The sequence below is a fragment of the Grus americana genome, chromosome 25 (genome assembly GCF_028858705.1).
Source record: "Grus americana isolate bGruAme1 chromosome 25, bGruAme1.mat, whole genome shotgun sequence".
Lineage (NCBI taxonomy): Eukaryota > Metazoa > Chordata > Aves > Gruiformes > Gruidae > Grus > Grus americana.
The window spans coordinates 3,978,756-3,991,872 of NC_072876.1; the positions used below are offsets into that span (position 1 = coordinate 3,978,756).

Sequence of the window (13,117 nt, forward strand, 5' to 3'; positions counted from 1 at the left end):
TCAGAGATAACTATCACTTTATTAATTAGTTCGAAATTACGCTTTTCACAACCTCTTCTTGCCACAAAGTACAAATTAGGGCAAAACATTAAATCACCCGTGAACAATGAAAAATGGGTGCTGTTACGATCTTTCAAAAGGAAAATCTAATCGTGGCATAAATTGTCAGGCAGCAGTTAAATAGAATTAACATGAATGGCAAACGGGGAAACAAAAGGAGAGTTAAAATGTTGTACCACGTGGATTCAACACTGTGGCTGTAGTATAGGGGTTGTAATTATTTAAGACAGTTTTCAGAGACTTTAGCCTGGTCTGCAGATGTGCAGCTCCATCCAGCTGGTCAGACGCCTTTTCCTGTGCCCGCTCCCACCGCCGCTCCCGAGATCCGCTCTAGGAGCAGCGGGTGATGCCGAAGGGATGGCTCTGTGCCGTGCACGAGGCCTGCAATTAGTGGGACTCGCACCCGTTCTGACAGTTATCTTTTAACTGCTGATGGTGTGAGACAGGGAAACAATCCTGCAAATCCTGCAAACATCTGCACGAGTGTGACTCCCGCACGCCCTGAGCTTGCCGCACAGGGAATACACCGCAGGGACCTCCAGTCGTGTTTTAGCCGAGATTGCAGGAAAAGGGATAGTCCTGCCTGCAGATAAGAGCAATAACAGGACGGAAACTGGGAAACAACATTCCTCCTGAGAGTGGTGCTGCAGCCAGCTCTTCACAGAAACCCGTCTGGCTGAGCCCCAGACATTTAAAGAAAATTCACTGGCACCTCTCGAAAGCAGAAACCAGATGAAATGAAGGACCCACTCACTATTTGAAAGAGCAGTTTTATTTCACCTGCTGAAGGGAAAATACAAAGTTTGTATGTCATGAGCAAAGGACACAATATCTTTGCAAGATAGGCAAGGCATACATGCTCGCTGATACTTGGTCTCTGACTGGACAAATTGTACAGGATAAACAGAGAGACAAAGTCAAGGGAAAGGGGAAGGAGAAGAGGAACTATTCTGAGAAGCCAATAAAATCCTGTGCAATGAGAAAGTCTGGGCTCCTGCACAAAGGCATCCCACAAAATGTCATTACACCAAAGAGACTTCAAAGGTGCCACAGGGCTGCAGCGATGCCCTGCGGGAACGGGACAGTGTGATTCAGCTCCCTGACAGTGGCTCCCGAGGTGTTCCTCTGCCCCGGGGGCAGGGGGGACTCCAGAGCAGCACCCGTGAGCTCCGGGGCGGTGAGCTGTACCCATGCCACCCCACCGATGATGGTTTTGCCTCACCCTGGGTGGTGAGCATAGGAAAACATATGCCTCACAACATGAAGGGATGTGTGTTTTGAGGTGAGTTTATTAACCCAGCGAACACAAGCTGCCAAACAAGTCTGCAAGAGCTCGTGTGCACACTCCCGTATATTCGTTCCAGATGAAAAATATTCGTTCTTTACCGTCCACCTCCCAGTAAAGCACGGACCTCCCCGCAGAAGACCAGAGAAAGCTCAGGACTAGCAAGAAGAGCGTGCTAGGTGTGGCGCTAGGCAGGCTGACTTCTGCAAAGCACAAACTCAAAAGACGCAGAAAAGATGCCCCGTTTGGTGGCATGGCTATGTTTTTAAGGGAGGACGACTGCCGCTCGCCGTGATCTCCTGAGCGATAGAGGCCACACAGCTGAAGGGACAGGTGGGTCGGGCCAGGCACAAAGCACGGGGAAAGCACTTGGAAGATCGCCAGCAGATTTTATGGCATAGAAATAGCCATGTGAGCACTGCTCTGATGTAACACACCGCGGTGTGAGGCTGCCTTTGATCCTAATACGGGTAAACACCCCAGAACAATCTGCCTTTGCATCAGCGTGATGAGCTGCACCCTGCAGATGCAGATCTTTCCCGGCCGCACTCGCAGGTGTTTCGCAGGGGAGGACGGGAGGAGAAACCCTCGCGTGTGGCTGCAGAACAGCAAACTGCACCCGTGAAAAGAGAAACAGCTCGAGTCTACAGGGGAGAGCGGGTCCGCGCTGCCAAGACCACATTTCGGTGGGGGTGGCAGGGCCAGCAGAGCAGCTCGGAGTGCAGCAGTGGGGGTTCCCGTCGGGGTGTGACTCTTCCCCTGTCCCATCTGCCCAGGAGAAACGGCACCCTCCTAATTTCCGTGGCTGAGCCCCTGTGCTCCTCCATGCCCTCTGCCTGAGGAGCCCTGTTCAGCCTGGGCGCCCCTGTGACAGCCACCACCCGGTGACCTCCCGGTTGTCACAATGGCCCCGAGTGGCCCTGACGTCCCTGACGGCTGGCACTGCCCACCCCGGCGGCACTGCCTCCAGCCTCCGCCGCAGCCGGCCCCGCATGCTGGGGTCCCCGCCGCGAAGACAGCCTTGCAGGTGGGAGCCCTGGGCTCGTGGTTGGGCAGGAGGGACTCCTGCTCGCCGTGTCCCCTTCCTGCGGGCAGGGGGCTGGAAGACCCTGCCCTGAGGGTGGCCGGGACAAAAGGGTCCCGGTGGTGTCAGTGTGATGCATCGTCCCTCCCCTGATGCACAAACCCGCCCGGCTGCACCAGCTTCGCCCCTGTGGTCGCCAAGGGCTCAGAGCGAACGGCACGTGACAGTCCTGGGAGGGCTCCGCGGGGAGACAAGCGAGGAGCAGCAGGGGTGGGGGCTCCCCGCTGCAGCGCGAGGGGGTGGCAACGGTGCAGGGGCAGGACGGGCAGCGCCGGCAGCCAGGCAGGGCTCGGGCAGCCCCCTGGGGGAACCCTTCATCTGGGGTGGATGTCTGAACCCTTTGTGCTTGCTTGATACTGCAGTCAGCCTTCTCTGTGTGACCCCACCTTTCTTTGAGAGACAAGACACAATTTGGGAGGCATTAGGGATCTCTAAACGTATGACTGGATGCAATAGGATTATGTGGGACTCCTAATTCAGGCCCAGAGCTCTGGCAGTGCCATAAATAGCGCTGTGGACACCGAGCTGGTGCTTCCCCTCAAAGACAGTGGTCACGTAAGCAGGTGGACTCACCTGGGCACGAGGGGTGTTTCTGCCAAGCTTTAGATATCCCAGAGGATGAGCAGGAACCCCCAGGGCAGACAAACCCCATCGCAAAAGCAAAGCCCAAAGCTCAGCGCTCCCTGGCACGGTACCCTGCCCGTCACTGGAAATGACTGTCAGCCCTCTATCGCCGAGCGCGTGCAAGGCTTGCACATCTCGAAAGCATCTACATGACTTAGCAGTTGGGTTTTCAAAGTAACTACAGCCTCCCCTCCACACCCCAAGTGCATTGCTTTAATAACATTAATGCCTCCCCGCTGGGTGGATGCAGTTGCAGCAGCGCAGTCGTGTGCATACTTGTCTCTTATCTTCCAAAGCGAGAAGGGCCATGAGCATGTATGTGAATATAATAATTCCTGAACAAATCTAAGTGTGTTCAGAGCAGGGATTCACAAACCGCACTCAAATGACTGTTGTGGTACAAATCCTGCTCTTCAGGAGTCGAAATTCCATTGTTTTATCCCCTGTGGAAAAAATGGACTGATGTTTCCTCGTGAGCGACTGCTGAAGTAACACTTATTCTGAGCTCCAGCAACGGGGCTCTTCAAGCATCTGGCAGGTGGCTGTACTGGGGAAATGAGTGACTAAAAGAAGTCGTGAACCTGTGAGGATCTGGTCTTTTCCCTCAAAGGCTTTAGGGAGATTTCTAAACAATTTGCGGGTATCCCCCTCTTAATAGGTTTAGGAGCCGGTGTTCAGAGCCAGCTACAGAGTACAGAAATAGAGCACCAAGTAAGCCAAGGCGTCACGGAAACTAGGAAACCTCTTTACAAGGTTAAAAATAAAGCCAGACAGCAAAGCGTTTATTTAGGACGCCCAGGAGTAAATCGGATAATTGCTGGGGGAAGAGCCAGTTTCCATTAGCACAGAGGTGTCATCAATGAAAATAAGATAACTGAGTCATGGTTAAATAACAGCAGCAGGAATACTTTCCCAGTCAAGCACAGCCCTGGAGCAGCCATGGGTGACAAGTCAGCCCTATGTGTGTCTTGGGGACACATCCACACCACCTCCTCTGCAAAGGGGTCATGCAAATGCACAGGCAAAACGGGCTGTTTCTGCGGCCCTTGGTCCCCCGTGCAGTGTGTACGGGTGATGGCACTGACTTTGCTCCAAGACTTCAGAAATGTGACCAAACTGATGACAAGGAAGAGCTTTGCAAAGGGTTATGTTATGTTTCCATCATCACCGATATGCCCCATTGCATCTTGTGGGTCAGACTGGGTTGAACCATTTTCATGGCTGGTTTGCCATAGCTGCGATTTGGTGGAGGCTTTACGAGGAGTAGGTATAGCTATTATAATTGAGATTCTCATCCGGGATCAAGGCTCCACTCTGCCAAACACAGAAGGAAAATGTAGTATCCCCTAAAAGTGATGAAAGGATGACCCAGATCAGGCTGACAGCAGGAATATCAGCAACTGGGTAGCACTTTCTATTCGCTTTGCACTTGTACAAATAACCAGCTGAAATGCAAGTCAAGAGAACATCAAGTCCTTCAAGTCTTGTTGTGTGCGTTCCCTCAGTATACTTCATTTTACTTTCACCATCGCTTCCACATTTCCAGTACATCATTTGATTTTAAACTCACTTTCTCTTTAAGTAACATCACCTTAGATTTTTAGCTAGAGAAATCTAAATACCCAGCTTCTCAGCATTTATACTGTACAGTGACTGCCCTTGCAGTGAGCAGTGCAGGCTGGCACTCCCCAAGCTCTCCCGGTTTGTTTAACTTGCTACTTTTTTGGTCGCCAGTACACAACTCCTGCACTGGGGCCTTAAGCACGGAGGAGGATGGCAAAGTGTGGGGGCAATTGCAATGCATTTGTCTGGCTCTTCTGCTCCACAGGTGACTAAAACACCAGCAGCCCCTGGCAAAGACCACAAGAGAGCAAAGGGGATGGAGAAGACCAAAGCGGTGCAGGAGGTCCCTTGCACACTGCCTGTCCCAACAAGCCAGAAGTCTCCAGCAAGTCGCCAGCCGTTGGCCACTCACTTTGTTCCTTTTGTTGCCCATTTTGGGGGGCGTCAGCCCGACTCCTTCAAGTTTCTCTTCTACAAACCAAGTTGCTCCAACTCGTACAGCCCCTTCTACACTGCCCAGAGGCCAACCTGCGGGTACCGCTACCTCCGCGACACCGATCACACCAGGAAGGTGAATGATGTCCCGAGTGCAAACATTGTGAAATGGAGACCCATCGTGGACAAAAAGCCCTAGTCGAGAGCAACAAAGCCTGAAAAATAAAGCCCAAGCAATGAAACTGGTGACCGGTGTGACTTCAGCTTCCCATAGAGTGTCTGAGTAGGACCGGCGGTGAACACGTGAGCTGAGGAATGGGTGGTGAGGCTGTGGCACTGCTCCCCAGAAAAACATGCGGTGTGGATTTTGCTCTAAAAACCCGGTCTGACTTGTCCTGTCATTTATTGCCAACTGCTTACACAGAGGCACTGGGTGTCAGCAGCGCACGGCGCTGCAGGAATGGCTGCCCAGCAAGGCTCATCTGCACAAGCCTGGCCTTAGCACAAGCTGCAAAACCCAGGAAGGTTCAACCGGCTTCCTCAGCTGAGCCTAAATTCTGCTCCTTCTTTGAAAGGACACCTTCTTTCACTAGGTTTTCCCAGACACGGGCAAAGTATTGTTCTTAGTGAATGGAAAAGCAGTTTCATTTGTGGCACTCAGAAATGAGGTAGTAACTGGAGCTGGAATCCAGCTGACACGTCCCTGCAGCTCATCTCCAGCAGGCAGCATGAAACAGTTCAGCTTTTCCATTGCCCATTCTGGGGAGCCGGATGCACCGTTAGCAAATATTTCTTGAAACAGTGAGCCTGCATCCACCTTCAGCACGCAACCTTTCTGCTATTAATGAATGCCTCAATATTGCAGCCCCTCTCTATGCTTCAGGACGGGCTATCGCAGCCGCGTCCCCTTTGGCGGGTGGGTCAGAGCCCAGGGCACCCACCGAAGGCTCAGCTTGTTCGCAGGTGCTGTGCACAGCGGGGACCTGGGCCTGCTGCTGCTGGCGAGTGCAGGATTACCACAACCAATTAGCGTTCCTCAACCTAATTCCCTTTTCCTAACTGTTTTATGCTTGTGTAATGCCCCCTGCTTTAGCAGAGTTGTTCCTAATTCAGTGCAGAAGCGGTATCAAGCTCTGCAACACATAAAAGTTGGGCTCTTTATCTTGAAGTTGTCAGATATAAAAAAGTAAGTATTACAGGACAGACTCTCTGTGGGTAGAGATCCAGTAGTCACCGATTTCATTACTAGAGGAGGATCTGGGCCATGCTACTTTCTGAGGATATACTTTTTTTATCTCCCAGTCCTTCTCTGAATGCTGTGCGTCAGAGTAAAACCAACATTGGTTTTGGTCATATTTACATGGAGAATTTTTCACGGTAATTCATCATAAATGAAAATTGAAGCCGTATTCAACTCCACTGGTGTCAGCCGAGTTCTGGTAGCGCCGCGGCCAGGACACGCTCCCGGGACGTGCTGCGTGCGGGGCGATTCTGTGGAAGAAACGCTCGGCTGGCAGGACCGGAGAGTCTGAACACGGGGACCCAGCAGCCGGGTGGAGAGGGAGCTTCCCCTGGAGAAGATCATCATAGCATCTGCTGTCTGCATTTAAAGCACTTAAAGCTTTACCATTCAAAGCAATTATGTTTCTATGTTTGTCTCAGCACGCCAAATTTACCCTCATATACCATCTCTTACAGGAGCTGAAATGGTACTTCCCTCACCCTGAATTTCAGGCTCAAATTGACAGCCCCGCTGGAAATCTTCCAGCCAGAATAAGACTAAGGGAGACCAAAAAGACAATAACAGCGCAGGGACTTCCCAGTGGTTTTCTCTCTTTCTTCTTACTCTGATTTTGGTGCAAAAGTTTTGCTCATGTGACCTCACGCAAAATCATAAAGGAAGTGGATTAGGAGATTACACCATCATGGAGAAAATTCCACCCTCATAATCTCCTGCTGGGCCTGTAATCTGCAAGACTCTCCCATTTTACCTCCTTTCTATTTTAACCCTGAACTCTTAATGCCTGGCAGGAGCCCATCACCCCCCTGAGCCTCATTGGCCACGGAGGGATTTGCTGGGTACTTAAATGTCACCCTTTTGTCCAAAGAGGGTTTTGTGCTTTTGAATTTTCCTGGGGAGACGTGTCTTCTGCATCCATCACCACCAACGCCGAATCGGGACAGCCCACGCACAAGGCGATCTGTTTTTCCCCGATATCTTGATCCCTGCAGTGCTGGGGACATTTGGACTTTAAAGGCGAGAAGCAGAATTTAAAAGAAAGCCCTCAAATTTCAGGAAACATCCATTTTTGGCTGCAAAAGCAACCAGCGCTTGGTGTGGAGATGGGGAACATGGACGGGAAAGCCGTGGAGGAGCTGAGCACTACCGAGTGCCACCAGTGGTATAAGAAGTTCATGACGGAGTGTCCTTCTGGCCAGCTCACCCTGTATGAGTTCAAACAGTTTTTTGGCTTGAAAAACCTGAGTCCGTCAGCGAACAAATACGTTGAGCAAATGTTTGAGACGTTTGACTTTAATAAGGTAAATATTGTCCTTGCCGCTCAGCCCGCACAGGGATCGGCTGCGCTCCGCTCGCTGCGTGCGATCGCGCGTGGTGTGTTTGGATGTATGCGAATGCAGATGTGTATCTAAGTATGGACGGTCTGATTCTCTGTGGCCTCATAAATCATAAAATCAGTTTTGTAAGGTGAAAATGTCAGCAAAACCTCCTCACCTGGTGACTGTTCTGGGAGAAAATAGACTTTGACTTCTCCCAGAATTGGTATTTCCCTTTCAATTTTAAATTATTAAATTAGTAGGGTTTAATCTGCTAGTCTGTGATCCCTTTAAAATGAAGTGCCCTTTAATCCTTGAATATCAGATGTTGTGACAGTGAGGAACAAGGGAGCAGCGTCAGAACAAGTGCTGCATTCATGCAGAAACAGCGAGTTCCCGAGCCATGGCATGAGTTACGGTTGCAGAACAGTTCCAGAGCAGATCGGGTTTGTTTTTCTATTGTTTTAAATTATAAATAGATTACAGTTCCATTTATTTTATTACGTGTGCTCAGCCCCATACGATGAGGAGCTCAGGCCCTTTGTTCCCTGCGGAGAGGCTTTGCACCTCGGGTGTTGCTGCTCCGGAGGCCGGTGTGGGGCAGTCCGGGAGCACGGGCGCGCGGCCGGGAATGCTGTCTTCCCAGCTCAGGAGCAGCGCCAGAGAAGCAGATGGATGCTGTGTCTGTCAGAGGAAATAACACCCTCCTTGACTTGCAAATGATTTGAAATTGCACCTCATGTGAGATGAGGAATATATTTTATGGCAACCCAAAGGGCTTAGTGGGCTTAATCCCACGGAAATAATACAATTTAGCCTAAATCCTTTAGGTGCTTTTGTTTGTGCCTCGGCCTTTACCTTGCTTACTGCCCCGTGTTTGAATGCATGCCTGAACAGGGAATTGATGCACAGGAAATCCTGCTGGGAATAGGGCTCAGCAGCTATTTATACCTAATCTGGCTCCTGCAGCAGTGGGATAAAGCAGATGATCTCTTCTTGAACCGGCCCCGTGGTGGCTTTGCTCATTGACAAAACGCCGGCTTATTCCCTCCCAAAGGCTTTCCGTGGTTTATGGTCCGTACCGTTTTCCTTCAAAGTGCTTTGTATCTCAATGCTCCGTGCCGTGGAAATGCTCTGTGGTGGGCACGAGGGATTTAGTGAGTTTCCTAGGAGCTGTGAACGTCACGGGGCAGTGTCTGGAAGCAGGTTGGTGGCACATGAGCTCACCCCAGCACAGCTTTGCATCGGTACCATAACCCCGGCTGGAGAGCCGTCTGCGGGCCCAGCTGGACGTCTCTAATGCCGTGGTGTGAGCTGGTGGCAGGCAAACAGCAAGGAGAAAAGTCAAGGATAAAACTGTTTGTGCTTTTGACGTGACCAAATGTGAAGCAGATACAGAAATGGCACAGGGACTGAGCAGCGCCTTCCCAGCCGGACACGTCAGCAACGTGCTGGGTAATTCCTGAGTTCGTTCCTCTCCTGGAGGTTTGCACGCGAGGCCTCCTTGCAGCAGAGGAGCTGTAGGTGTGCGCAGACAGGATAATGTTAGATAATCCTTCGGGGTTCATCTGCATGAACCCGTTCCTCTTTGACCTCCGAATTACCACTGCTTTGCATAAAGAGATTCCTTTAGCACAGGCTAGCTTTTGAGACATCATTAGTCCCCAAGCCAGGTACACGCACCGAGTTCGTTCGTTATCAACACCTAACGACTCTGCATAGACCAACGAGGAGCCCGCACCATATGGTGCATTGGCTTTAACGGGTGGGCGTGCAGGGGACCCGCACCCGGTGCCTCCCCGACACCCTGCCCTCGAGGTGGTGGCCACACACTGAAGTCTTCGGTGGGGACTTCCAAAAGTGACCAGCAAAATCACTGCCTGCCTCTCTGCTTTTAATCTCATCTAGCTGCTATCCTTCTGCTTTTAGGATGGCTACATAGATTTTATGGAGTATGTGGCAGCTCTGAGTCTGGTCCTGAAAGGGAAGGTGGATCAGAAGCTGCGATGGTATTTCAAGCTCTACGATGTGGACGGGAACGGCTGCATTGACCGGGGAGAATTGCTGAACATCATCAAAGTGAGCGGGCTCAGCTTTTTCCGTTTCTTTCACAGACCATGGTTATTAAATGCAGGTAGACAGAGAGGCTGTAAGAGGAATATTCCAACCCAAAAGACAACTCCCTGGTAAATTAGTAGGCACTGGCCAAACCTGCTGCTTGTCCTCTGCCAGTCCTGCCACCGGGCTGGCCTCCCCGGCTGGACCTGTCTCCAACACCCCACACTCCCCACGGCACCTGCACGCTCCGACACGCAGCAGCCCCTTGTCTTCTCATTGTGGGTTGTTTAACCACGTCCACCGAAACCCGGGCTCAGATAAGCACTTGAATTTAATCTAAGGATTTTCAGAGGTGAACGGCTCCTGGCTTATCCCAGTATGCCCACTTAATCTTTTAATGCATTGATTGCCTTTTTAAGTGATTTAAATCTCCAGTTTTTCAGAAAGCACTTAGTCCTTTCAGAACATAACTGCCTGAAAAAAACTTTGGCCTCTCATGTCCAGTCACCTAGCCGCTCGTACTGATGGATACGCAAATCTGCGCAACGCTCAGTAATTGTCCTCCGTGTCCTTCTTCCCCTCCAGGCTATTCGAGCCATCAACCGGTGCAATGAAACGATGACGGCCGAGGAATTCACAAACATGGTGTTTGACAAAATTGATATAAACGGAGATGGTGAGGAACTTCCTTATGCAGTGCCAAATACCGCTCCTACTTTCCCCCTTACCAGCCGTTTGCTCTGCCAGAGCAATTCCAGGTGTTGGGTGTCCCAAAACACCAGGACCTCGGGAGAGCTGGCAGAGAGTGAAGGTTTAGCTCCCCGTCCCCTCTGCGGGCTGCAGCCAGCCCGAGGGGACTCTGCAAACTGTCCCTTATCATTCTGGCAGGGTGGGGATCTGCACGGGGTTTAGCCGTGATGGGGTGTGGGGTGTTTGATACGCAGAGCCGGGACCTCGGGAAGGGCCCGCTTTTACAGTCCGGGCTGCACCCAGGGGCTGCTCCGAGGATGCTGGCGGCGGGAGGAGAAAGGCTGCAGGGTTTAACAGACCTTTTCTGAATGTGCTCTCGCAGGTGAGCTCTCCCTGGAAGAGTTCATGGAGGGCGTGCAAAAGGATGAAGTGCTTCTCGAGATCCTCACCCGCAGCCTGGACCTGACGCACATCGTCCAGCTGATCCAGAACGACGGGAAGAACCCGCACGAGCCAGAGCAGGCGGCGGAGGCTGACCAGTAGGCTCCTGGGACGCGTTCCCCTCATCGCTACTCTTCCCTCCCTGCATTATTAAAACAAATGGGGTTGTGGGAGCTGGCGAGCTGTCCCAGTGCCAGTGTGACAAGCATAGACTATCCCGCTAGTGCGGGGACCAGGATTTGCTCTGAAGGTGCCGCTCCCCTGGCAGACGGTTCGGGGGAGCCCGGAGCTCACCGGGCACTGCCCTGGCCCTGCCCACCGCAGCCGCGAGAGGAAAAGCTGCTGTGAAGAGGGGGTGCAGCGAGCACACAGCCACCCCCGGGACTGCCGATGGGACCACGGGGCCCTGCGCTGTGCGGGTGCCTCTGGATATTGCAGCTGAGCAGAGAGGGGGCAGAGGCTCGTCTCCCCGGGAAGGGGGAGCAGCACCATGCGGTGCAGTTAGATAATGCACCGAGAGCGCCTCAAAATTCACCCCGAGGCCGTGGCCAATGCCAGCGTCTGCAGGCTCTGGGGGGGTGAAGCCCAGGGCTGCACGGCACTTGGCCCTGGTGAGAGGGGTCCCCCAAGGACACATGTACGAAACCTGGAAAGCAGACCTGGACCTTCTCTTTCCATATATTTTTCCAGAGCACGAGATCAGCGGTTTTGGTCACTTGTTCTTTTATTTGTTATTATTAGCAATCATTAGTGGTAATGTAAGATAAAAACATCTATGAGCTAGAAAAAGGAGAGTGGTGGAGTGGTAAATGCAGTGGCTTTTCTTTGTTTAAAAGCATTAAAAACCTAGAATGGTGCCTTTTTTTAACAACTATCTAAACTTTAAGGGCATGTTTCTCCTTGAAATATCTGGAAGGGCTGCAATGGCAGTAACCTGAGAGGGAAAAGTTTTGAATGTTTGTAGGAATATTCCTACCTGTCTTATTACCTGTACAACAAACTTAAACTCTCCTGCAAGTTACACTGCGTGGCACCCTCGAGCATCATGTGGTTTTAACTACAGTGGCAGCAAATTATCTGCATGCAGTTCGGAGGGGTGTGCTCCTAGAGACGGGCTAGATGCCGTGTCTGCACCACGAGCATCCGCAAGTACCTGAGTATTCCTGAGCAGGCAGTGGGCTCAAGTACCGTCCCCTGTGGAATAAAAAACCCAAGAGTCACTGCTTATTATAGCATCCTGGGCACAGCAACCTCGTCTGGCAGTGCTAATTACCAGTGCCACGAGCAGGACTCAGCACATGCACGAGGGAGGCTGCGAGAGCAGCAGCCTCGGCCCCGCACCGCCTGCTGTCCCCGTGCCGAGCCGGGGCTGCACCTTGGCTGCTCCTTGTGAGGAGTTTCCTCATCTGAGTTTCAGGCGTGGTGTGGCAATACAGGACACCAGGAAGGATTTCTTGCCTAGCTGAAAGACTTGTTATTTAGCACTGGATGCTTGCAATTCATAAGCAACTTTCTAACCATTTTTCCTCTGCATCTTTGTCATTTGACAGTGTTTTACTTGGAAGCTTTTGTACTTCCAATCTTATAGTGAACTAATAAAGATATTTTACAAGATTATTTCAGGTTCTGCTTTTTCTCTCTTTCAATCAATCATTCTTTCCAGCGGGAGGGATTAACTGTCTCATGCAAGCGCAGAAACCTTTGTTTTGGCTTCGTTAAAACAGTTCTTTTGCAAGAACAGCACGAGCACAGGGAGAGGTCTGTTTTCTTCAGAATCAGCGTAGAAAAGGGGTTGCTCCCAGGTTCTTGCATCCCGGGAGCGCTGCCTGCTCTTCTGAACCTTGTCTGCATAATTAATAAAACCTCACCCCCTGGGTAGTCCTACAATGCTTTCTTCTAGAGCTCTGCTTTACCCACCTGCGTTTCTAGGCACCTCCTGCTTTCCTCCCTGCTGCCTTCTGGCAGCCCCACAGCTCCCTCCTGCCTCTGTTTTCCACCCAGACAGACAGTGAGCGCTGGATGCACGTCCGCAGCCCCCCGGCAGCTGCCACAGCTCCTGGCTGCCCCCCGACAGCGTGGTTCATGCTCTGGTGCTACGGACAGGCACGCAAACCAAAGGCCACGGAGAGGAACCCTTTGATGGGCCGGCTTGTCCAGCTACCCCACTTACACCAGTGCAAGAGAGAGCAGGCTGCAACCATCTTCGAGCTGGGCTGAGCTGTTTACTCAGTGTGTAACACTCGTCCTTGCAGCAGAATTAACTTCCCCACAAATGACGGGCACAACACTTGCTGCACTTTTGTCTTTACAACAGCAACAAG

General features: G+C 51.6%; 2 protein-coding genes across 2 annotated transcripts; both read left to right on the forward strand.

Moving 5' to 3' along the window:
- Window positions 1-1,320: 1,320 nt before the first annotated feature.
- On the forward strand, window positions 1,321-5,250 carry GUCA1ANB (GUCA1A neighbor). The gene is made up of 3 exons (XM_054803467.1): window positions 1,321-1,330; window positions 1,901-2,031; window positions 4,882-5,250. The coding sequence occupies exons 1-3, from the start codon at window positions 1,321-1,323 to the stop codon at window positions 5,248-5,250; spliced, it is 510 nt and encodes a 169-aa protein (XP_054659442.1).
- Window positions 5,251-7,394: 2,144 nt separating this feature from the next.
- On the forward strand, window positions 7,395-10,898 carry GUCA1A (guanylate cyclase activator 1A). Its single transcript, XM_054803964.1, has 4 exons — window positions 7,395-7,592; window positions 9,537-9,686; window positions 10,251-10,341; window positions 10,738-10,898. Exons 1-4 carry the CDS (start codon window positions 7,395-7,397, stop codon window positions 10,896-10,898), a joined length of 600 nt encoding a protein of 199 aa, XP_054659939.1.
- The last annotated feature ends 2,219 nt before the right edge of the window (window positions 10,899-13,117 follow it).